Raw genomic sequence first — 27,145 nt, 5'->3', positions numbered from 1 at the left:
CCAATATTGTTTATATAGACAGTAAAAAGTACAGGACCCAAAATCGACCCTTGTGGGACTCCTTTCATAATATCAAGGAAACCTGACTTAACACCATCAGAAAATGCACATTGTCCTGTCTGTCATTTAGTATTATTGCCGAATGCTGTGGTAGCCATGCTGGTTAAGTGTGCCTTGAATTCTAAATAAATCACTGACAGTGTCACCAGCAAAGCACCATGAAACCATCACACCTCCTTCTCCATGCTTCGCGGTGGGAACCACACATGCAGAGATCATCCGTTCACCTACTCTGCATCTCACAAAGACACGGCGGTTGGAACCAAAAATCTCCAATTTGGACTCATCAGACCAAGGGACAGATTTCCACCAGTCGAATGTCCATTGCGCTTGTTTCTTGGTCTCTTCTTCTTATTGGTGTCCTTTAGTTGTGCCTGATTCAAGCAGTCTCCTCTGAACAGTTGATGTTGGGATGTGTCTGTTACATGAACTCTGTGAAGCCTTTATTTGGGCTGCAATCTGAGGTGTAGTTAACTCTAATGAACTTATTCTCTGCAGCAGAGGTAACTCTGGGTCTTCCTTTCCTGTGGCGGTCCTCATGAGAGCCAGTTTCATCATAGCTCTTTATATTTTTTGCGACTGCACTTGAAGAAACTTTCAAAGTTCTTGACATGTTCCAGATTGACTGACCTTCATGTCTTAAAGTAGTGATAGACTGTCGTTTGTCTTTGCTTATTTGAGCTGTTCTTGACATAATATGGACTTGGTCTTTTACCAAATAGGGCTATCCACCCCTAGCTTGTCACAACATAACTGATTGGCTCAAACACATTAAGAAGGAAAGAAATTCCACAAATTAACTTTAACAAGGCACAACTGTTAATTGAAATGCATTCCAGGTGACTACTTCATGAAGCTGGTTGAGAGAATGCCAAGAGTGTGCAAAGCTGTCATCACGGCAAAGGCTGGCTATTTTGAAGAATCTCAAATCTCAAATATATTTAGATTTGTTTAACACTTTTTTGGTTACTACATGATTCCATATGTGTTATTTCATAGTTTCTACAATGTAGAAAATAGTAAAAAACCTTGAATGAGTAGCTGTGTCCAAACTTTTGACTGGTACTGTATGTCTATTGCATGTCAGTTGCAAATACATATTACTTATGTCATTAGAATATATAGCAAATTATAAAATGTATCTGTTTGTCAGTGCAGTGGATAGTTTACTCTACAATGAACCAGATGACCCTGCTTGTTTCTACGGGGTTGACCTTCATGTGAGTTACACTCACCCTATATGTTATTGTGGCATGTGGTATTATCCCAGCCACTGTCAAATCACAGAGCAGTTTTCCCCTGCAAAAGGAGAACCAGACAATTTTACTTTCTCTAAAATCATATGTGATATTGTGGCTGAAATCATGGATGTTTCCAATAACACACTGAGGCAATTTCTGGCTTGTCTTATGACACATCGAAATACAGGGGCAACAGGCTTGACACTTTGGCTATAGATTACCAGGGGAGGCAAAGTAGCGTTGGTAAAAATAGCCCTTCTGCTCATGCTGCAGGGAGGCTCTCATATTAGATATCAAAACAACGCCACTGAATGGCTGGGAGGCAGAGAGTAGGCACGAGACAGACACACAGAGACAAAGAGAGAGACATAGAAATACTGAAAGAGTCAGTCAGAAAAAGAGACAGAAACATAGAAAGGGGGACAGAGACAGGCCGAGAGAGACACATAGAAAGAACAATTTCAACCAGATCTTTGACTACCCTCACACACCGTGGTTCTCTTATCCTGAGCGAGAAGCCAACCAGTCAGCCAATCGTCCAACATGTCGGGAGGAGGCAGTTTCGTCTTCACCTCCATGGCCCTGCGCTCCCTCCAGCGGGACGAGGACATGCTGGAGAGAGACAAGTACAAGAAGCAGCTAGCCAGCCACCAGCTCAACGGCTACATGCTGAAGAAAGAGGCCAGGGACAGGGTAGGCCCTGCACCTACGAGGTCCTGCACCTATGTTAGACCCCCAGCTGTGTGCCATGACCTGGTCATCCAGAACGCAATCTATACTGGGGATGCGGACGCTGTGCAGCGCTTCTTCCCCAGGGGCGTCACGTCGAACCTCATCATCGAGCCCCAAGGAGGGGACATGCGCTGGGTGGCCAGGGGGGAAGGTAAGCAACATGGTCTTATTAGAACAAGGGGTTCCCAAAATGTTTTGCTTTGTGACCCACCAATTGAGGTGTCTTTTGAGTCGAGACCCACCATAAGGCTAAGCGGTGAAAAAACATTCACAGACCAAAGAATAAGTCAAACGTAAATTAATAACACCGTCTTCCTCAAAACATTAGATTTGAGTAGGGCTTCTTGTGACCAGTTGTAAGAAATGGACGGTATAATTCTGGAATGATTCGTAACACATTTTTCTGGATCAAAAAAGGGGCTTAAGCGGTGGGCGTGACAGGTGGCGTGGTAACGGGCGCGGTCGGTAGTCTGCGTGGTAGTCTGCGTGGTAGTCTGCGTGGCTGAACTGGCACCCTCAACCCACAGTTTATAATATGTAAAAAAATAAATAAAAAAAAACATTTAACTATTGTAGTTATATGTCACACACGGTGACAGATGACTTATATGTCACTATTATGACATATGTCTGAGGTAATTGCAGAGATTAATGTATATAATCAGTGGTAATGGAACTGGCATCATGGTGATAATTACTTTGTCTCCAAGCTCTAGACTTGAGACAGTGATTGTTGATGAGGTGTTTTCTTTGTCTCTATTGAAACGAACACAAAACCCTTTTGTACCAATGCCAGATGGTATATATTTTCCTGATGGACACTTTCAAAAGCCCATAAGCCAACCATCATACCTTTGGATAAATCCCTTGCCCTGCTTGTAATCCTGCGATCATTAGCAACCATGGCAGTATCAAATTATTATTTATATACATTATTTATAGATACAGTCCACCACTTACTTCAGAAACATTCCAGCAGGAAGCCAACGTATTAGTCATGTGCTTGATTTTCCATCCACACACCTGTCCAATGTTATTCTCTTGTGGCTAGGTGGTCAGTCACAAACATCGCAACTGTGTGTTCTTGTCTGTAAGCAGTTCCATTGTCCAGTCTAAGGGGTTTGGTAGCATGAAAGTGATTGAGCATGAGTGAGCTTGTTACATGTGACACAGAAGTAATTTGGCTGCTGCGCCACCCGGCAGTGGCTGCAGGGTTTTATGGGCCATCCAAAATATCACATAACACCATTACCGTCGTGCCTCCCCGAAATAGCCCCCTGTGGACAAACAAGCTTCAGAACAGCACAACATTTACCTCAGGAGAGAGAAACCGCCATTACTGCTACAAAGAAAAAACTAACAAAATCGGACCAGTCAGTTGTTACTCTTATTACCACTTGAGCGCAGACTCAACCTGCATTGCATAAATGCCTCCAAAGCGCTACCGCAATGATGTGATTGCTACGGCCCAGGCCACAGGTTATGTTCTTCAATTCTGGAACTGTCTTTTGGTGGGGGATGACCTGACCCTTATTAGCATCATGGACGAACCTGAGTGTGAAGACCTCATCGATGCCATCTATGACACTAGCAACATTGAGGAGTGGAAGAACTTCAGGCACCACTATAGAACCCTGAGTAGGTCAATGGCTTTGTTTGAAATAACCTGTTCACAGGGGGTTCATTAGCCACCAAAAGGAACAAAACAGCGAGGGGCTACCTGGACTTGTCCAATAACAAATGCTTGTTTTTCTTTTCCATTGCAAGACGTTTTAAAACGTTTTTAGTTGCATGCCTTAAGGACACGACCCTGTTCTTCTTCTCCAGGACTGTGGTCTCTGACCTATGAGCAGCAGCTGACAACCCCACTCCACATTACAGCAGGCCGGGGGTTTGTTGAATGCCTGAGGCACCTGCTGCAGCGCGGGGCCAGCGTAGACCTGGCCCCTGGGGGCACCACTGCCCTCCATGAGGCCTGCCAGAATGGCCAGCCCCAGTGTGTAAAATTGCTGCTGTCCCATGGTGCCAACTCCAACGCTCTCAGTGAAGATGGGCTCATGCCCTTGCACGTGTGCACCAGTCCTGAGTCCCTAGTGTAAGTACTGTACCAACCAATGTTATTGCTCTAAGACATGGCTGGGTTAGGGTTAGGATTGTGGTTAAGGGTTAGGGTTTAACCGGGATGTGAACATGAAGCTAGAGTTAGGGTTGTGGTTCAGGGTTAGGGTTTAACCGGGATGTGAACATGAAGCTAGGGTTAGGGTTGTGGTTCAGGGTTAGGGTTTAACCGGGATGTAAACATGAAGCTAGGGTTAGGGTTGTGGTTCAGGGTTAGGGTTTAACCGGGATGTGAACATGAAGCTAGGGTTAGGGTTGTGGTTCAGGGTTAGGGTTTAACCGGGATGTGAACGTGAAGCTAGGGTTAGGGTTCAGGGTTAGGGTTTAACCGGGATGTGAACATGAAGCTAGGGTTAGGGTTGTGGTTCAGGGTATGTTTAGGGTTGAATCCGGCATATGGACATGAAAATAGGTTTAGGATTAGGGTTGTGGTTGAGGCTTGGGCTAGGGTTGAACCAGGATGTGGACATGAAGCTAGGGTTAGGGTAATGGCCAGGGTAAAGGTTGAACCAGGATGTGGACATGAAGCTAGGGTTAGGGTAATGGCCAGGGTAAAGGTTTAACCAGGATGTGGACATGAAGCTAGGGTTAGGGTAATGGCCAGGGTAAAGGTTGAACCAGGATGTGGACATGAAGCTAGGGTTAGGGTAATGGCCAGGGTAAAGGTTGAACCAGGATGTGGACATGAAGCTAGGGTTAGGGTAATGGCCAGGGTAAAGGTTGAACCAGGATGTGGACATGAAGCTAGGGTTAGGGTAATGGCCAGGGTAAAGGTTTAACCAGGATGTGGACATGAAGCTAGGGTTAGGGTAATGGCCAGGGTAAAGGTTGAACCAGGATGTGGACATGAAGCTAGGGTTAGGGTTGAGGCTAGGGTTAGGGTTGAACCAGGATGTGGACATGAAGCTAGGCTTAGGGTAATGGCCAGGGTAAAGGTTGAAACAGGATGTGGACATGAAGCTAGGGTTAGGGTAATGGCCAGGGTTAAGGTTGAACCAGGATGTGGACATGAAGCTAGGGTTAGGGTTGAGGCTAGGGTTAGGGTTGAACCAGGATGTGGACATGAAGCTAGGGTTAGGGTAATGGCCAGGGTAAAGGTTGAACCAGGATGTGGACATGAAGCTAGGGTTAGGGTAATGGCCAGGGTAAAGGTTGAACCAGGATGTGGACATGAAGCTAGGGTTAGGGTAATGGCCAGGGTAAAGGTTGAACCAGGATGTGGACATGAAGCTAGGGTTAGGGTAATGGCCAGGGTAAAGGTTTAACCAGGATGTGGACATGAAGCTAGGGTTAGGGTAATGGCCAGGGTAAAGGTTGAACCAGGATGTGGACATGAAGCTAGGGTTAGGGTAATGGCCAGGGTAAAGGTTTAACCAGGATGTGGACATGAAGCTAGGGTTAGGGTAATGGCCAGGGTAAAGGTTTAACCAGGATGTGGACATGAAGCTAGGGTTAGGGTAATGGCCAGGGTAAAGGTTGAACCAGGATGTGGACATGAAGCTAGGGTTAGGGTAATGGCCAGGGTAAAGGTTTAACCAGGATGTGGACATGAAGCTAGGGTTAGGGTAATGGCCAGGGTAAAGGTTGAACCAGGATGTGGACATGAAGCTAGGGTTAGGGTTGAGGCTAGGGTTAGGGTTGAACCAGGATGTGGACATGAAGCTAGGGTTAGGGTAATGGCCAGGGTAATGGTTGAACCAGGATGTGGACATGAAGCTCGGGTTAGGGTAATGGCCAGGGTAAAGGTTGAACCAGGATGTGGACATGAAGCTAGGGTTAGGGTAATGGCCAGGGTTAAGGTTGAACCAGGATGTGGACATGAAGCTGGGTTAAGGTAATAGGGATCAAAATTAATATTATGACATTCATTTTCAATTCTATTTCCCAATGGCCCTTCTCTGTAAATGGATGTACAGGTGCGCCAAACACCTGCTCCAGTTTGGCGCTGCAATCAACGGGCGGAGCCTCAACGAGGATAACACGCCGTTACATGTGGCGGCACAGAACGGGCTCCCGGGTCACACGGAGCTGTACCTGCACTACGGCGCCGCCCTGGAGAAGCGGAATGACGACGGTCTCACGCCACTCAACGCCGCTTGCTCACAACCACAGGAGAAGGACGATCTGGAACGCTACACCAAGGTGTGTGAGTAACTTAATTAATTGTTGTGTTATTTGTTTAATGTTGTCATTTGGGGTTAGTAATATTCAGTACAGCTTGGTCTGGCTCGCCTTGGTTCGGCTCTGTAGTGTGTACAGCCCTTCTGTGTGTCCTATCCTCCAGGTATGTCAGCTGCTGCTGACGGCGGGAGCTGACATCAACACAGAGGACCAGGACAAACAGTCCCCGCTCCACATGGCCTGTAAGAACGTCAACCCGGACGTGGTGGATCATCTTCTGGCCCACGGAGCCTGCGTCAACACCATGTGTTACAGTGGAAACGCCCCCATGCAAAACGTCCTCAAGGTGTTTTTTAAAATTGTATTTCTTTGACTTTGACATATAAAAACACAATTCAACCACACATGTAGATACACTGCATTTAACATGATTGAGGATAAAACAGGAAAACTGGTTTCCAACTTATTTCCATTGTGATCCTCTGAAGGTGGTGGCCTACAAGGCGGAGCACAAGCCAGAGAGGGTAGTCCGCTCTCTGCTCAACCACGGCTCCATCAGGGTGTGGCCTGGAGCACTGCCCGAGGTAAGAGCCAGAAGTGGCCACTACTATAAGCGCAAAAAGCAACTGCTTAGGGCCTTGTAATCTTTTCTTATTAATTATATTCATATTATTTAGTGAAGAGCACAGGCACTAGGGAATGAATAGTGTTAATGTTAGGAGTAGGAGTCAAAGAAAAGATGTGAAGAACCTGGCAATACATCTTGAACATGTTTTGTATTGTGTAATCTTGCTGTGCATTCAATCAGTCATTCAAGTGTTCATGATTGTGTATGCTGTACATTTATGCAGAAATCACCTGCGGTTAAACAGATTGGTTCATGTTTCATAAAAGTGTAATTAAATTAAAACATCAGCATTCAATTGTTGTTGATGTAGACAGCCAATGATATAACTGTAACAGGATGAACAGTTGAGAAGGAACAGATGAAGTATGAACACTAAAACAGTTCACTGAATTCTTTCTTTCTCTCCTCAACATGAAATAATGTTCTCACTGTGAGAAACGGAAACTACCTCTACTCAATGAACCAGACCTGGGTTCGAATAATATTAGATATCATTTGAAATACTTGATTGTGCTTGCCTGTTGAAACGATGGAACCAATTCAAAAGTCCCGTGCAAACCTTGCCCACCTGGCACTCAAGGCAGGCTAAAGCAACCGCTTAAAAGTATTTGAAAGATTGCAAAGAGTATTTGAACCCAGGTCTGCTACTATTCACTGAACCCACCACGTGCTCTGGAACAAAATGCCTGACTCCTAATTAGGGAATGTTAATAGGAGATTAATTAGCACTAATTGCATAATTTCCAGTAAACCCCCAGAGGGGAGACCAATCTGTTCATCTCACCAAGTGTTTAATTACTTTAGTTTATTTCTTATATTCTATTGATGAGTCATAAGTCACAACCTCCTAAATCCAACATTTTTCATTTTTTGTTTCTTAGGAGATCACAAAAATGAGAATTGGTTAAAAAATATAAAAAATGTATGCAGGCAGTTGTTCCCATTGTAATTGTACCATTGGGAATATTTAATTTGCCCCTGGAAGGGTAAGGTTTTAGGCTAGAAAAATGATAAGCTATTGTTTATTTCCTTAACATGACCAGGTATCCATAACCATGGCTGTGTTTACAGAGGCAGCCCAATTCTGATCTTTTGTCCACTAATTGTTTCTCTTACCAATCAGATCAGATGTTTTCACATCAGATCTTTTTCAAAGCTTATCTGATTGGTCTAATGGCCAATTAGTGAAAGAAATATATCAGAATTGAACTGCTTGTGCAAACGGAGCCCATCTGGTTTCTAGTTTTAAGCAACGTGGTATTCATGATACATTGATGTATTTTCAGGTGCTAAAGTATTGCTGTGTCTCCCCACGCACCATTGAGGTTCTTCTGAATGCGTACGACCGCCTCAAGGTCACAGATGACTGGGTGGAGGCTGTTTCACCTGAGATGTTTAAGGTAAGTTTCTAGAATCATGGTGATTCTATGGTATTCCATGCTGATATAATATGACTCTAACTGTCTGAGTGTTTTGTCTATCTCTCCCTCCAGGAACACAAGGGGTTCTATGAATCCGTCTTCTCCCTGCAGCAGACCCCTCGCTCCCTACAGCACCTGGCTCGATGGAAGTTCAGGAACTACCTAGACGGGCGCGTACACAAGGTGGTGCCACAGCTAGACCTGCCCACCTTCATCAAAAACTTCCTGCTGCTGGAGTTCAGAGACTATGTCCACTGAGTCAGAGATAGAGCCAGGATGTATATAAGCCCTAAACACTAAATATATGGTGATACATGGTATGATATGGTTAGAATGCCCAGCAATATAGAGCTCTGTATTGTATTTACACTCAGGACAAACACTAGGAATTCAGTCTGTCTGTGACAATATTAGTTTATGCAGAGTGACACAGAAGGAGTCTATCTTCATAGACCTACAGATGGTGGTACTACAGTAAGTACTACCACTCCTGGATCCATTATCCTCGAGATTGCAGTGTGAGTAGTGTTCAGTAAATGGATACCATTATCTACAACAACATATGACAAAACATAATTGGTGTCTCTACAATTGATTGTATTAATTGTATTACTATTTTCGTTGACAATTAAAATGTATTTTGCGTTACAGCAGAACCTTGTTAATCTGAGTCACCACAAGGGGGTGCTGTGGTCTTCAAACGACAAATGAGACGTACATTATTGGATGGCTGGCTTCCTTGTGGGTTTTTTTCTATTTTATTTGTTAAAGAAACGTCACGTGTAACCTTTTTTATTTATAGTGCTAGCAATGGCACTGAAATGTACATACGTAAAGTAATCTTACGTTGAAGGAGTACAAGGACATCGTTAACATATTTTGATATTGAGATTTTTTTCCAAATTAATCTGACTTCAGAGAAAAATAGAAGACTATTGTTTGGCTATGCACCTTGTCATGTAATGGAGATTGTCCCACCTAGCTATCTTAAAATGAATGCACTAACTGTAAATCGTTCTGGATAAGAGCGTCTGCTAAATGACAAACAACATTTTTTAAATAAATGTATGATCAATGTCAAGATGATTTTATGGATATATAGTAAGTGTTTGGTAGAGAATTACTACTACTTTTTAAATTAAATAAATCCTAAATGAACAAATGTATGTGATACATGTTTATTGCTTATAACTCCTTTCCTTTATGTCAGAATATTTGTCTGAATATTTGAATTAGGCTAAATTATTAGAAGCCTATTTTATATCACTGGCATTAGACTAGTAATTTTGGAAATGATTCAATTCATTTATAATTCATTTATTAAGAGTTCATGAGAATAGATCTGAGAGACTGTTATGCAAAGACTCTGTGGTTATCTTATATTACAACAAGTTTCAGTCAAATACAACACGTTAGTGATGGACATAAATCATGAATAGACTCTTGAATAAGCAGTAAGCCTTTGTGTTCAAAATTACCAACAAGGTCGATCGATGTTTTTTAATCTAGCAAATAGTGGGATTGACAACAATTTAATGGATAACAAACAAAAAATAATAAAATAACATTAATTTAATATAATGCAACGTAGCTTAGTAGTTTTACATTATTTGTGATTGAATTAAATCACAGAAATGTTGTTGTAAAACCACTTAGGTGACTTAGGCGTTTCCAGTTGATAATTATGTGGTGAGGTCCAGTTGTGTGATTGTATGGCATCGAAAGAAGTAGCGTCCTTTTAAATACCAACCACCCGGCTTGGGGAGAATGACCTGCGTGACAGAGGGTGGTGACACGGAGACAAGATGCTGACTTGGGTAATGAACCTGCCACGTTGCAGCTCTTGAACTAGCTACGCTTTTCAATGTGCTTAGCGCACGAGGAGCTATAAGCCACATCAAAAGAAAGTAAACTTGCAACGAAAAATAATACAATTTTGAAATAAATGATATATTAGCAATATGTTAGAACTTGAATAAACATGACATTAAAGCTCCAAGGAAAGTCCATCACCCAGTTGTTATTGACATATACTATCAACTAGGCTATAACAATATTATTACTATTATAATAGCCTGATAATAAATGTAGCTGATCAAATAAACTTTAGATTCCTGACTCATAAAATAAACCAATAATAAATCCAATGGATATAAATGCAGAAAGTATCACATTTCTGAGAGAAATGTGTTATATCTGTTCAATAGGATATGGGGAGATTCTGATTGTAGACTATACAATCAGAAGTGAGTCCACTCTAAAAAAAGGGAGAGAGGAGCGAGGGAGAGGAAAGCTATCTGGTTTCAATAGATCAAAGGTAGGTGCTGCTGAATGAGTCATTTGCAATTATAAGAATAATTAGCATCCCTTGGCCCTCCATTGCTAATCAGAGTCGGTTGGTGATATGTTTATGTCTTCATGCAATCAGACGGCCAGTTGGAGTGCCAAGCGCGTCCCCAGGACTCAATAGGGGCTAATCATCATCACGGATTGACATTTAAACGGTAAAATTATCTCCGATTAAATCAACACTTAAAAGAAAAGAGAAAAGTGATTTTTCCTCATTACACATTTTGATTTAAATAGAGACTTATAAGCATATAGAAAATTAGTGGCCAAAACCCTGAAAGCGCGCTTTAACGACGCGTAATTGTAGCCTAACTATTCTATATTTTATTGGAAATTCGTTTAGGATGCATTCTCAAATTAGGTCTATTTTAAACATGCTAAATGGTTTACATAGACCACTATTTTAATGGTACAGCCATAGCCTCCAACACTTGAATAGCATATTGCATTTTGAATCGAATAAAGTTTAAATGTCTCCAAATGACACTTTTCAAAACTGCGCAGCATCGTTCAAAAATTGCCGTTGACCTTACATGAATGTATTTAATCCGAATCTAATTTTGCACAGAATATCTCTCTCCAGGGAATAATTGTTACCGCACTTTTCTACGGCCAAACGCATTGTTTTACCCCGGGAGAATTGAAAAGCTTTTCTCTCTCAAGAGAGGAAAAACATCTGCCTCTCCTCCCTCCCCACTCCGATGCCATCCGTCCTAACATTTCAACAAAAGCACCGTTGTTTTATGTCGTACCTTGAATCCAAAGTAATTACTTATCATCAATCAAAATTAATAATAGCTGATTGGGTTGGTGTGGTCAACGATTATAGAAGGGGAAGGGCTGAAGCAGTCTCTCACACCGCTTTCAGTCAATGTGGACTGGGCAAAGGTGGTGGAGGGCTGGGGAGGGGGGCGACCCGTCTATTCGGTATCCACTGGGAAACTATCGCCTCTCAAGGCAACCAAAAAGTCAGAAGCTGAATAAGGAAATGAAGCGTAATTTGAGGAAGATGGATGAGTCCCCAGGGTAACACCCCCTTTCATTCCTCTCTAGCTCTCTCTCGCTCTCGCTGTGTGTGTGTGTGCGTGTGTGTGTGTGTGTGTGTGTGTGCGTGTGTGTGTGTGTGTGTGTGTGTGTGTGTGTGTGTGTGTGTGTGTGTGTGTGTGTGTGTGTGTGTGTGTGTGTGTGTGTGTGTGTGTGTGTGTGTGAGTGAAAGAGAGAGAGAGAGAGAGAGAGAGAGAGAGAGAGAGAGAGAGAGAGAGAGAGAGAGAGAGAGAGAGAGAGAGAGAGAGAGAGAGAGAGAGAGAGAGAGCGAGAGAGAGAGAGCGAGAGAGAGATGTGAAGGGAGAGCGAGAGGGGTAGAGCGTGTGTGTTTATGTCTCAGTGTGTGACAAATAGAGGTATAGGGAGTGGGCACAAAACAAGAAAGCGACAGGTCGCAATAAGCTTGAGGACGTTTCAGAGAAGCTGGTTAGTCCACCGGATAATATCAAAGCGAAGGGACATTTAACTTCACTCGACCATCGAATCTAAGGTTTGGCTATTTGTTGAGGGAAAGAAGGAGCGCCTGAGTTTTCGATAAAGATAGTCACAATTTTCTTCGCAATGCAAAGACCGGGCGGCCAAGGGACGGCGTTTTCGATTGACTCCTTGATAGGAACTCCGCAACCTCGCCCGGGACACCTGCTCTACACGGGCTACCCGATGTTTATGCCATACAGACCCTTAATGATTCCTCAATCTTTATCTCATTCACATTTACCATCTGGCATACCTCCTTTGGCGCCGTTGGCATCTTTCGCTGGACGTCTTACCAACACATTCTGTGCGAGTTTGGGACAGGGGATGCCGTCCATGGTGGCTCTCACCACAACACTGCCAAGTTTCTCCGATCCGCCGGATAGTTTCTATCCTCCCCAAGAGCTACCCGGACCTCGGTTAAGTGCGGACCCTGGAACGAGGAGACAGGAGAGCCCACACTCAGATGATCTCCATGGAAGGGACAAGGGGTCGGATTTACTCAACTTCTCGGAAACTTTTCAAACTATACCAGGTAAGCTCACTGCCTGTTTTCCTGTTATGTCCATACGCTTCCATATTAGGTTTGCAAGTTGAGACCTATTGGGTAAAACGCGCAAGCGGCATCCAAATTAGAAGTTGGATCTGATCTAATTCCCAAAGGTTTACGAAATCTCCACAAACGCATAGTTTCATAACAAACCACCATTTTGAAATGTGCAATAACTCGAATAGATTAGCCTAACTCAAGTTAGTGAAACACTGTTTTCTAATCTATTTCTTAATCACTAACAATCTTGACTTAGCCTATAGGTAGGCTGTGTAATATCACGTTCATTCATAGGGTTGTTATGAATGGTAATAGGCCTAACTCATTTCATTTGACGAAAATATAGCAGAAATAAAACTCCAAACAGGCCTATTCCATTTTCATTTTAGAGGCATATGTGGTCTCTGTATTTATAATGTTTACTTGCATTAATTTAACCTACATGTGTGTGGTAAACTTGTATAGGATCAAACTAATTGATTCTAATATATGTTTTCTTTCTTCTTTTGCACGTTTTAGGTGAGACTAAACTGTACAGCTCAGACGACGAGAAGTTGGACCTCAAATCAGCGGACACAGCTTGCAGTGATAGAGAGGACAGCTCTGCCGTTGACAGCGAAAACGAAAGCGTCTCGGATGGGAACAACTGTGGTGCTTTATCCCAAAAGAGTAAACTAAAACCCGGGTCGCAGGAAGCTCTACCGCCGGGAAGCTCAGTGGGAAAGAGCAGGAGGAGACGAACAGCTTTTACAAGCGAGCAGCTACTTGAACTTGAGAAGGAATTTCATTGTAAAAAGTACCTTTCGCTTACCGAACGCTCTCAAATAGCACACGCACTTAAATTGAGCGAGGTGCAGGTCAAGATTTGGTTCCAGAATCGTAGGGCCAAATGGAAAAGAATCAAAGCTGGCAACGTCAATAACAGGTCTGGAGAGCCCGTGAGAAACCCCAAAATTGTGGTCCCAATCCCAGTGCACGTCAACAGGTTTGCGGTGAGGAGTCAGCACCAACAGATAGAGCAAACAAGGCCATGATGAACTATACTGGCCTAAACTAATTTTGACAAAATAAAGTTATGGGTTGTTAAATGCATGAAGCACAAATACTGGATGACATTTTGTGGTCAACGAGATGACTTTACATCAAGAGACATGTCCTATCAACTGGATAACTAAGGATAATATGTTTTCTCTCCGCAGATTAATTCATTTGTCAAATTAGGCCTATCTCATATTTTATTTATTGTTTTGTTAATTTGTAAATATTATATGTGTCGGGTGACACAGACATGCACTATGAAATGAGATTGTAAAAATTCTTTTCTAAAATATTTATATCTAGCTAGGGCCTATAAATGTTATGTTTATTATCTGCATGTGCTTTACTCATTCGGTGAAGCTATTTCAAACTTCTCGTATTTGTTACCGTTTTGTTTATCACATGTTGCATGTATCTTACAACGTTTTCATTTTGGTAGGCCACTGTAGGAACTGTATTCGCCAGCTGTTTGTGGAAAAAAAAGATGTGAAGGAAAATAAATAACCAAACAAAGAAATACTGTAAAGTATATTGACTTAATAAATCCATTTATATTAAATGTATATATCTAAATGCATTATTATTGCTGGTTAAGCTATAGTTTTAGAGATGGTAATTTGTGCTGTGTATAGCCTATGTCTGCTCTCAGAAAATGATCAGTGATCTCTCTGTCTATAGAATATATTTGCCTCTCATTCATGAAGTATAATATCACTAGGCTATTACATGACAGTGTATTTTCATAGCGTACTAAAACATTAACTATAACAATAAACAAATACAACAACACCTAATAATACTATAATTGATCATTGATCATAATACCATAAGACTAATTGCAACAATAGTTATGACAATTATAATAATCTGATCAATCTCAAAATATTTGTTTTGCTTTATAAATTATAAGACATAACGTTACATAACGTTATCAAAATAACAACTCGATTGCAATGCCACTTTATAGGCTTTAATAATCAGATGTTATTGATTTCGAATAGTAAGCTTGTAAGTAAATTACAATTCTGTATTGTACACACCTGTAATATCTAGCCAGCATTAATCTGAATACATTTTTGCACACTAGGCCTGGGTTAGTTTGCAATGTAATGATACTGTATATTGTAGGTCTTGAAAAAATATTGGCTAAATAAGTGGACGATTTATACTAATATGGATGAATAGGAAATTATATGCAGCTTCACCTATATGCAAAGTCCAGCAGTTCTCCGTATAGGCGTTGATGATAGCCACATTCAAATGAAGGTTCTTATTAAGCAGTCAAGAGAGAATAAAGGGAGAGAACAGGGTTTTGTGACTGGAAGCAGCAGTCATTTATCTCTCTTTAGGGGGCCATGTTGTCTCAAGGTGGAGTGATGGATCCCCATTAGAACGGTCATATTCTACACGTCGTAATGAACTTCAACATCAATCACTGTAAGAGAGGACGAGACCAGACCAGAGAGAGTGAACACTGTCTGTGTGTGCGCGCGCGCGTGTTGTGTGGACGTGTCTAACTATACTGGTGGGGACCAGAAGTCCCCAGAAGAATAGTAAACAAACCAAAAAATTGGATCAACTGGGGACCTTTTGTTGGTCCCCACAAGGTCAAATGCTATTTCTAGGGGGTTTAGGGTTAGCGTTAGAAATAGTGTTAGGGTTAGAATTAGGTTTAGGGTTAGGGTTAAGGTTTTTGGGTTAAGGTTAGGGTTAGGGTTAGGGGTTAGGGAAAATATGATTTTGAATGAGACTGAATTGTGTGTCCCCACAAGGTTAGTTGTACAAGACCGTGTGTGTGTGTGTGTGTGTGTTATTTATGCCAGCAGGTCTCAACTCATAAATACAGAGAAAAGTTAAACTTATTTTGATGTATAAGAAATTCATTTGATACCCGAGTTGGTACATTTCCATCAATTTCAATCCCAAGAAAGGAACAAAGAGAATTTTAAAAAGCTATCAATTATTTTTTACAGGTGTAGGCATACCTGTATAAACGATTTATTCTAGGCTACATTTAGGCTACTGTGGTTGTTACAATATTTACAGGTGCGCAAAGAGCATATCCAAGATGTGGGTTGGTTTTAGGCTATAATAGATTTCCCCCAGATGTTATCTCAGGTAGGTCTTGAATAACTGAACCACATGTCAACGAAGTTATCAAGCGCGATATTTGAATCGAGTCAAGAAATTAAGCTAATTAGCGACACCTGTTTTTGCATTTCTGCTGCTGCTGTCACATTAATGTCATCTCAATCATGACGGCAATGATTAGGTAACCTATAACGGAAAGGTAAACGGATAACATGACAATATTTAAATGAAATAGAATACAATTATAGCCTACTGTTAAAACAATTAACTAAAAGTTGCCTAATTAATTTTCGACTTCAAATCTGCCAGAGCTGTTGAAGACTTCAACTCTGCCAGTTGTGGGTCGAGAGTGAATGTTTTTTGAGTCTCAACCTCCAATGACGCCAGAATGTTCGATGTGTGTTCTTGTGCTTAGGTGCTAATGGAGGGAACAGAGTTGTCGCGGGGAGGCAATGACACACCCCACTGGGCACGGACGTCTATTCCACGTTGGTTCAACGTAATTTCATAAAAATGACCTGAAAACAACGTTGATTCAACCAGTGTGTGCCCAGTGGGACATACTGTACACAACGTTACAGGGAGCTAGCGCTATTCAAACTACACAAAAACAGTGGATGTCATCATGCAACATGCATCATCATATGACAGAACTATCATTTACTCTGTCAAATGACTCTTTGAAATGTTATATTATTATTATTACCTTTATTTAACTAGGCTAGTCAGTTAAGAACAAATTCTTATTTTCAATGAAGGCCTAGGAACAGTGGGTTAACTGCTTTGTTCAGGGGCAGAACGACAGATTTATACCTTGTCAGCTCGGGGATTCGATCTTGGAGGCACTAGACTACCTGGCACAAAAGGACACAATAACAAAGCCCAATATATGTATTGTTACCAGAGGGTAAGGCGGTTATGATGCACAATTTGGTTAGGCTCACCCAATTCCTCGGATATCCTTTGTCTGCTTTTCTAGTTTTCTCTCTCAACTCAGGGTAGTTTTTACATGGCAATTTAAGGTTTGAGTTTATGGTTAATCTAAAGTGTGCCTGCAAAGTTTCTTAAAGGGAGGGGACCATGGTAGGCAGTGCAAAATTTCAACCTCCGCTGGCCTCAGATGCCGGATGTGAGTTTGGACACAATATATCTCTTTGAACTGTTTCCAAATGGGGCTCCTATGATCCTGATATTATAATATATTACTGTAGCTATATTAACCAGCTCACAGTTTTAAACCAACACACTGCTCAAGATGGAAGGAAGAGATAGGGCTCCACATTTCTATGACAACTACATAATAATCTGAACATGAGACATATTGTATGAGCTAGATAATTTCTTCCTTATGTCCTTTGAGGAAACAATAATAATCTATGTTTTAGGCTGCCATTGAACTTCCATGACTGAACTTCAATGATTGAATTGAAAAGATATCTGAGCACCACCGCCTCCAGCCTCTAACCAACAATAAGGCTAAGGGGAAGTTAATGTTAAGGCCTGTAGTCAGATTCGACCATGATATTTGTCTCAACAGCCCAACTGCATAGAGTGACCATCAAATGGCATGAGTAGCATTGCCATCTGACCAACCGTGGCAAGGTGCAGTCATTTGTTTATTGTCCACTTCATACATCAAGATTGTGTCACTGGGATGGTGATATGAGGATGGATGTTGTCATGGGCCAGTGATGGAAGATTTAATATTGTCCTAAAAGCTGACTAATCCTGGATTTCAAGTAGATGACATAGTACCAGAGTGTTATAGCTATTTCACACTAGGTGAGCTTATACACAATTAAAGAACAATGACGTATACCCTGCTGTAATACTGCAGTTATTGCAAGAGTTTTCAAGGTCTTGTGATTGTCTCTATATCTGTAGATGTTTAGGAGATGATGGGTCTTTTGTGAACCTGGAATCATCTGAGAATATATAAGGAGAACATAGTAAATGACTCACACATCCCTAGTATTGTTATACTGAGTTTAATGCAATGTATTTTCTATTGATGCCATAGTACATACACTCCCCTACATATTTATTTGGACAGTAAATCAAAAAAAATTTGGGCTCTATACTACAGCATTTTGGATTTGAGGTCAAATGTTTTATACGAGGCGACAGTACAGAATGTGACCTTTTATTTGAGGGTATTGTCATACATATCTGTTTTACTGTTTAGGAAGTAATGGTACTTTATGTATGTAGTCCCCCCATTCGAAGGTGTCATACGTTTTTTGATAAATTCACTTACTGTTGTGTATTACATATTGACAAAAAAATTGTATTTCGTCCAATATTCCTTGCACGCAATGACTACATCAAGCTTGTGACTACAAACTTGTTGGATGCATTTGCAGTTTATTTTTCTTGTGTTATGTTGTGCCCAATATACAGTACCAGTCAAAAGGTTGGACATACCTACTCATTCAAGGGTTTTTCTTTGTTTTTACTATATTCTACATTGCAGGAAAAAAAGCTCTGACGAAGGCTGCGAGGCCGATACATAAAGCTTATTAAAGAGCAGTGATACTATCAAGAGCAGTGTGCAGGTTTCTTATTTTTTCTCAAAATAATAGTGAAGACATCAAAACTATGAAATAACACATATGGAATCATGTAGTAACCAAAAAAATGTTAAACAAATAAAAATATATAGATATTTGAGATTCTTCAAAGTAGCCACCCTTGCCTTGATGACAGCTTTGCACACTCTTGGCATTCTCTCAACCAGCTTCATGAGGTAGTCACCTGGAATGCATTTAAATTAACAGGTGTGCCCCCCCATCTTAAAGGTGAATTGGTATTAATCAATTTTTATTTTATCAATCAATTACGTATTACACTGCATTCAAAAAGGTATTCAGACCCCTGGACGTTTTCCACAGTGTGTAACAATACAGCCTTATTCTATAATAGATTTTTTTTTAAGTATCATCAAACTACACACAATATCCCGTAATGACCAAGCAAAAACTGTTTTTTAGAAAATGTTGCACATTTATAAAAAAAAACTTAAATATCACATTTACTTATGTATTCATACCCTTTACTTAGTACTTTGTTGAAGCACCTTTGGCAGCGATTACAGCCTCAAGTCTTCTTGGGTATAACGCTACAAGCTTGGTAACCTGTATTTGGGGAATTTCTCCCATTCTTCTCTGTAGATCCTCTCAAGCTCTGTCAGGTTGGATGGGGAGCATCGCTGCACAGCTATTTTAACTTTTTTGGGACAGGGGGGCAGTATTGAGTAGCTTGGATAAAAAGGTGCCCAGAGTAAACTGCCTGCTACTCAGTCCTAAAAGCTAGAATATGCATGTAATTAGTATATTTGGATAGAAAACACTCTGAAGTTTCTAAAACTGTTTGAATGATCTCTGTGAGTATAACATAACTCATTTGGCAGGCAAAAACCTGAGAGAAAAAAATCCAACCAGGAAGTGGGAAATCTGAGGTTTGTCGTTTTTCAACTCTTTGCCTATCCACGATACAGTGGAAATGGGGTCATATTGCACTTCCTAAGGCTTCCACTAGATGTCAACAGTCTTTAAAACCTTGTTTGATGCTTCTACTGTGAAGGAGGGGGGAATGGGAGCTGAATGAGTCAGAGGTCTGCCAGAGTGGCATGAGCTGGTCACGTGAGAGGTAGCTTGCGTTCCATTGCAATTCTACAGACAAAGGAATTCTCCGGTAGGAACATTATTGAAGATTTATGATAAAAACATCCTAAAGATTGATTCTATACTTAGTTTGACATGTTTCTACGAACTGTAATATTACTTTTTGTCTGAACTTTTGCCTGGACCTGCCCGTGCGTCGTCAGTTTGGATTGAGTACTAAACGCGCAAACAAAAAGGAGGTATTTGGACATAAATGATGGACTTTATCGAACAAATCAAACATTTATTGTGGAACTGGGATTCCTGGGAGTGCATTCTGATGAAGATCATCAAAGGTAAGTGAATATTTATAATGCTATTTCTGACTTTGTTGACTCCACAACATGGCAGATATCTGTATGGCTTGTTTGGGCTCTGAGCGCTGTACTCAGGTTATTGCATGGTGTGCTTTTTCGGTAAAACCTTTTTGAAATCTGACACAGCGGTTGCATTAAGGAGAAATTTATCTAAAGTTCCATGCATAAAGCTTGTATTTTCATCAACATTTATGATGAGTATTTCTGTAAATTGATGTGGCTCTCTGCAAAATCACCGGATGTTTTGGAAGCAAAACATTACTGAACGTAACGCGTCAATGTAAACTGAGATTTTTGGATATAAATATGAACTTTATCGAACAAAACATATATGTATTGTGTAACATGAAGTCCTATGAGTGTCATCTGATGAAGATCATCAAAGGTTAGTGATTAATTTTATCTCTATTTCTGCTTTTTGTGACTCCTGTCTTTGTCTGGAAAAATGGCTGTGTTTTTCTGTCATTTTGCAGTGACCTAACATAATCGTTTGTGGTGCTTTCGCTGTAAAGCCTTTTTGAAACCGGACACTGTGGTGGGATTAACAAGAAGTGTATCTTTAAAATGGTGTGAAATACTTGTATGCTTGAGGAATGTTAATTATGAGATTTCTGTTGTTTGAATTTGGCGCCCTGCACCTTCACTGGCTATTGTCATATCGATCCCGTTAACGGGATTGCAGCCGAACTGGCAGTCTCTCTCTCTCCCGCTCTCTCTCTTTGTCTTCTTCTATTGAATTCAATACACAACCTTCTGTTTTGTGTTTGTCAAAGAACGATGCCGGGACAAGTTTATGTGGATGCGGATCGATTTTCAGTACTGTGCTTCGTTTGACAGTGCCGCTCGTGTAAACGTATCTCTCTGCCAAGAAGTGACGGGCCTTTCAGCGAATGAAATATGCGGGATATACTGTAGGCGGGACTTTCCAGCCTTCAGGGTGGTGGCTATGTAATGTAATCAGACACCAGAGCCACTTGTTACTACAGCTCATAAACCCACTCACTGGGCTGAAGAGACTGAGATTCAGAAGCGAATAAACATTGATAAAACAAAAAGATTCACAGACATTCTCCGAATTGACCTTTATTGTAATACATGATGACTTGTGTTTAGTAAAAAGCACTGTATACATGTCTAGTAGATTGCTATTGCCTTACGGATGTGTTATAAAAGTCAGTCTAACGACTTGTTAGAATATATTGCAAGTAGTCTAGTGTCTTAAATGTTCCCCGAATCTCCCTTCCCATTAAATTCTCTGGCAACTACAGCAGGTATGAAATATGTTTCATACAATATACAGGCAAAATATTAGGCCTAACTGGCAGTAGTAGTCTACCTGAGCTGTGTCAGTGTGCGTGTGTCTTTCTCCTTTTTCTTCCTACCTCGACTGCACTACAGCAGCTGATCTGTCATTTCTCACAGACACAGACACAGACATAGACCAGCAGAACCAGAACCTTCAGCAATAAGACAGTTCATTTCACACATTTATCAGTATCGGCATCAAGAGCGCATTTATTGGTCTCTCTAACCTTTACGGCACCACCTTTCAGTTTTTCTGTTTTGACTGAGTGACTGACAGAGTCAGAGTGAGTCTCACTCTCCTTGATGATGCGCGTTTGACTATGAATGTGAATTTGCGCCACCGCAGCTCAGCTAGTTAGAAAATCGAGCCGGCCCATCTTGGCTGTTGCCCACTGGTCAGCCAAATGCTCAATATACACTGAACAAAAATATAAACGCAACATGCAACAATTTTAACAATTTTACTGAGTTATAGTTCATATAAGGAAATCAGTCAATTGAAATGAATGAATTAAGCCATAATCTATTGATTTCACATGACTGGGCAGGGGTGCAGCCATGGAATGGAATGAGTTTTTCTCCACAAAAGGGTTCTTCTAAAGACAGAAATACTCTTCAGGTTCATCAGCTGACCGGGTGGCTGGTCTCAGACAATCCCGCAGGTGAAGAAGTGGGATGTGGAGGTCGAGGTCTAGCATGGTTACAGGTGGTCTGCGGTTGTGTAGCCGATTGGACGTACTGCCAAATTCTCTAAAATAACGGCTTATGGTAGAGAAATGAACATAACATTCTCTGGCAACTGCTCTGTTGGACATTCCTGCAGTCAGTATGCCAATTGCACGCTCCCTCAAAACTTCAGACATCTGTGGCATTGTGTTGTGTGACAAAACTGCTCATTTTAGAGTGGACTTTTATTGTCCCCAGCACAAAGTGCACCTGTGTAATGATCCTGCTGTTTATTAAGCTTCTTGATATGCCACACCTGTCAGGTGGATGGATTATCTTGGCAAAGGAGAAGTGATCACTAGCAGGGGTATAAACACATTTGTGCACAACATTTGAGAGAAATAAGATTTTTATGCATATGGAAAAATTAAGTTCATGAAACATGGGACCAACACTTTACGTGTTGCATTTATATTTTTGTTCAGTATAGATGATTATGACAACAGATAATTAGTTCAAAAGTCATAAAAAAACAGGCCCATGGGCCGCCAGCCGTCTCCATGATTATTTTTGTATACTATTATTCATAAAACAATTATTGACCAGCCCACCCCAATAAAAGATGGTCCAGCCCTTCTAGAATTTGCCAGAATTGCCAAACAGACAATCCGCCCATGACATGTATTGTAAATAAGAGTAGAATATGTTTCTGAACACCTCTACATTAATGTGGATGCTACCATGATTGCGGATTACTTTGAATGAATCGTAAATAATGATGAGTGAGAAAGTTACAGATGCACAAAGGTCATGTCCCCAAAACATGCTAACCTCTCACTATTACCAATAACATTGTAGGTGAGGAGCAAAAAAAGATGTGGGGGGGGGTTAGGGGGGGTTGATACAGTATTTATGCCTCTGTAACTTTCTCACTCATCATTATTTATGATTAATTCATGATTATCCGTTATCATGGTATCATCCACATTATTCATATTATTTTCTTATGTACAATAAGCGTGACTCCAAAAATACACGATACATTATTTACCGTTAATTTCTATTAGGCACAACATCATCTGAAACATAACTCCAAAAAACTGGAAATGCATCCAACAAGTTTGTAGAGTCACAGTCATTGTGTGCTAGGAATATGGGACCAAATACTAAACTTTTGAAAACATTTACCACACTATAATACAAATACATGTACATAAAGTGCTTTCATTTCTAAACGGTGATGCACAAAAATACCCGCAAATAAAAGGTCACATTCTGTACTGTCGCCTCATATAAAACATTTGATCTCAAATCCAAAATTAGCTTCAATGGGGAAATAAATACATAGGGGAGTGTACACCTAAATACAGCACCTCACTGAGAGCAGTGCATCATTTACTACTTGAATCACAAATGATCACATTATACATGTCCATGAGATCTACATTCAGTTCAGATAGTGTCCTTGTGGAGAGACGGAGAGACCATCCCATCTCATTACCATCCCTCACAGTGAGTGTACAGACACACAGACCAGAGGCTTGTCTGACTTCTGGGAAGGGTCTGCATACTGGACACCACCTGCACATCTCCAACAGTGATTTCTTAAAATGAAATCTGCTCCTGTACATGTATGTTCCTAGAGAGACGTACATAGGTAATCAGACCATCCCATCCCATCTGTGTGCCCACGCCAGAGCCCTGACTTCCTGGGAGGGTCTTCATGCCGGACGTCCCCCTCTCCATCTCCAACCGTGATATATGGGCAGATGCATCAAATCGCACAAGATAAACAAGCACTGAGTTTCATCAGGGCCATCATAGCTTTAATTTGGCTGCCTAATGAGTCAGATCCAGTGGCGGAGATAAGAGTTGTCAGAGGCCCGACTCTAATGAATTTCTTGCCACTTGTAATCAAGGTTGCCTGTCTGAGGGGGGATGATTAATGGAACCCTGGAGGATTCCCTCGGCCCTCAGCCTTCATTACAGCTAATGCATTCTCAGGCAAATTAACAGCGGCGAAAAGAAACGCGCGAACATGAGCCAAGGGGGGCAAAGAGAGCGAGAGATGGAATGAGGGGGTAGAGATAAGTAGGGAGAGGGAAGAGGGAGAGAATGGGAGAGGGAGGGATGGGGGAGAAAGAGATGCAAGGGGGAAGGAGATGGAGAGGCAAGGAGGGGAGAGAGAGATGGAGAGAAGGGGATAGGGAGATTGAGAGATGTCGAGAAGAGGGAGAGATGTGAAGAAAAGAAACAGGGATGGATAGAGAGTAAAATAAAGGCGGTATGAAGGGAAGAGAGTTAGAGAGGGAGGGAAAAACATTTGTATTTACTTAGATACTCTGATTAAGGAGAGGCAACGATATGGAGATGAGTGTGTAGAAATGGGTAGGAGGGGACAGGTCCGATGGGGCAGGATATAACATGGACATTAGGTTACTTCTGGTCACACATGATGGAGGGGGAAATTATAAATGGATATTCAGGAGCTTGTCAGGAAGGACTGAGGATGAATACCCATGAGAAGTGGTCAGGAGGGAAGGTAACAAGATAGATATAATTACTGGTCAAAGGGAAAAAGGTTTAGCCTGGTCCCAGATCTGTTAGTCAGATCTAAAGCCTAGGATGTATTCGACACTTTCAGTAGAAACACAGAAACAAGCATGTTAATTAACAAATACCTTTATTGGTTTATAACTGAGGTATTATATTCACGGCAATTAAACTGGAATTCAACATAAATGGTTTCGATCAGCAGATTTTTGCCTTTCATATGAAAACAATAAAATATTGAAAGAGTCCTACTAATTGGCAACCATGCATATGATAGGCAACTATAGTTAAACAATTTGCACAGCAAGCACACAGTAAACAATTACCTTGTGATTAGGTAGCGCAACACAAGATTTTTAATTAATGCTGGTAAATATGTTCTTGTCAGGTGTTTGTGTAGCCATCCATCAGAGGAAAACCCTCCTCTGCAATCTGGGAGGTGATTTGTCTGAGCCAAGGTGGGCAGCACAGAACACTCCTCAGTGTTTAGCTACCTCCTACTGTATGCAATAAAAATCAGGGTTCTGTACACCAAGGGAGAAAACGTTTTGAAATCAAATCAAAGTTTATTGGTGGCGTACACAGATGTTATCGCAGGTGCAGTGAAATGCTTGTGTTTCTAGCTCCAACAGTGCAGTTAATACCTAGCAATAAAAAATAAAAAAACAATACACAAATAATACAGAAAAATTAAGAAATATCAGAACGAGCAATACCAGAGACCGGAATATATATATATAAAGTGCCCTCGGAAAGTATCTAGACCCCTTTACTTTTTCAATATTTTGTTACGTTACAGCCTTATTCTAAAATTGATTAAATAAAAACATTTCCTCATCAATATACACAACAAAAACAGAAATACCTTATTTATATAAGTATTCAGACCCTTTGCTATGCGACTCGAAATTGAGCTCAGGTGCGTCTTGTTTCCATTGATCATCATTGAGATGTTTCCACAACTTGATTGGAGTCTACCTGTGGTCAATTCAATTGACTGGACATGATTTGGAAAGGCACACCTGTCTATATAAGCTCCCACAGTTGACAGTGTACGTCAGAGCAAAAACCAAGCCTTGAGGTCGAAGGAATTGTCTGTAGAGCCCCGAGACAGGATTGTGTTATTTCATAGTTTTGAGGTTTTCACTATTATTCTGCAATGTAGAAAATAGTAAAAATAAGAAAAACCCTTGAATGAGTAGGTGTGTCTTAACCTTTGACTGGTACTGTATATATACTGTACATATTGAACAAAAAAAATAACACAACATTCAGCAATTTCAACATTTTTACTTAGTTACAGTTCATATAAGAAAATCAGCCAATTTAAATAAATTAATTAGGCCCTAATCTATGGATTTCACATGACTTGGGGAGCTGGGGAGCCAGGCCCAGCATATCAGAGTTTTTCACCCACAAAAGAGCTTTATTACAGACAGAAAAACTCCTCCTTTCATCAGCTGTCCAGGTGGCTGGGATCAGACGATCCCGCAGGTGAAGATGGTGGATGTGGAGGTCCTGGGCTGACATGGTTACACGTGGTTGTGAGGCTGGTTGGATGTACTGGCAAATTCTCTAAAACGACGTTGGAGGCTGCTTATGGTAGAGAAATTAACATTAAATTATCTGGCAACTGTTCTGTTGGACATTCCTGCATTTAGCATACCAATTGCACGTTCCCTCAAAACTTGAGACGTCTGTGGCATTGTGTTGTGTGACAAAACTGCATATTTAGAGTTGCCTTTTACTGTCCCCAGCACAAAGTGCACATGTTTAATGATCCTGCTGTTTCATCAGCTTCTTGATATGCCAACCCTGTTGGATGGATTGTCTTGGGTAAGGACAAATGCTCACTAACAGGGAAGTAAACAGAATTGTGCACCTAATTTGAGAGAAATAAGCTTTTTGTGTGTATGGAACATTTCTGGGATCTTTTATTTCAGCTCATGAAACATGGAACCAACACTTTACATGTTGTGTTTATATTTTGTTCAGTATATTTAAGCAATAATCCATGAGGATGTGTGGAATATCGCCAATACTGTGTACCACGGCTAAGGGCTGTTCTTACGTATGACGCAACGTAGAGTTCCTGGATACAGCTCTAAAGCCATGGTACAGTTGAAATCGGAAGTTTACATACACCTTAGCCAAATACATTTAAATTCAGTTTTTCACAATTCCTGACATTTAATCAGAGTAAAAAGTCTCTGTCTTAGGTCAGTTAGGATCACCACTTTACTTTAAGAATGTGAAATGTCAGAATAATAGTAGAGAGAATGATATATTTCAGCTTTTATTTCTTTCATCACATTCCCAGTGGGTCAGAAGTTTACATACAGTCAATTAGTATTTGGTAGCATTGCCTTTAAACTGTTTAACTTGGGTCAAACGTTTCGGGTAGCCTTTCACAAGCTTCCCACAATAGGTTGGGTGAAATTTGGCCCATGTCTCCTGACAGAGCTGGTGTAACTGAGTCAGGTTTGTAGACCTCCTTGCTCGCACACGTTTTTTCAGTTCTGCCCACAAATGTTCTATGGGATTGAGGTCAGGGCTTTGTGATGGCCACTCCAATATCTTGACTTTGTTGTCCTTTGTTGCCATTTTGCCACAACTTTGGAAGAATGCTTGGGGTCATTGTCCATTTGGAAGACCCATTTGCAACCAAGATTAAACTTCCTGACTGATGTCTTGAGATGTTGCTTCAATATATCCACATCATTTTCCTTTCTCATGATGCCATCTATTTTGTGAAGTGCACCAGCCCCTCCTGCA

General features: G+C 41.0%; 2 protein-coding genes across 2 annotated transcripts; both read left to right on the top strand.

The window, feature by feature from the left end:
• Positions 1–1,689: 1,689 nt before the first annotated feature.
• On the top strand, positions 1,690–9,483 carry asb10 (ankyrin repeat and SOCS box containing 10). Its single transcript, XM_071376208.1, has 7 exons — positions 1,690–2,184; positions 3,861–4,128; positions 6,068–6,293; positions 6,436–6,618; positions 6,761–6,856; positions 8,187–8,300; positions 8,394–9,483. The coding sequence occupies exons 1-7, from the start codon at positions 1,845–1,847 to the stop codon at positions 8,577–8,579; spliced, it is 1,413 nt and encodes a 470-aa protein (XP_071232309.1). The 5' UTR covers positions 1,690–1,844; the 3' UTR covers positions 8,580–9,483.
• Positions 9,484–12,136: 2,653 nt separating this feature from the next.
• On the top strand, positions 12,137–14,339 carry LOC139559990 (homeobox protein GBX-1-like). The gene is made up of 2 exons (XM_071376500.1): positions 12,137–12,723; positions 13,258–14,339. The coding sequence occupies exons 1-2, from the start codon at positions 12,276–12,278 to the stop codon at positions 13,770–13,772; spliced, it is 963 nt and encodes a 320-aa protein (XP_071232601.1). The 5' UTR covers positions 12,137–12,275; the 3' UTR covers positions 13,773–14,339.
• Positions 14,340–27,145: the final 12,806 nt, after the last annotated feature.

The sequence above is a fragment of the Salvelinus alpinus genome, chromosome 30 (assembly GCF_045679555.1).
Source record: "Salvelinus alpinus chromosome 30, SLU_Salpinus.1, whole genome shotgun sequence".
Classification (NCBI taxonomy): Eukaryota; Metazoa; Chordata; class Actinopteri; order Salmoniformes; family Salmonidae; genus Salvelinus; species Salvelinus alpinus.
Note: the sequence above shows the minus strand (reverse complement) of the source record. Positions and strands in the feature narration are given on the sequence as shown.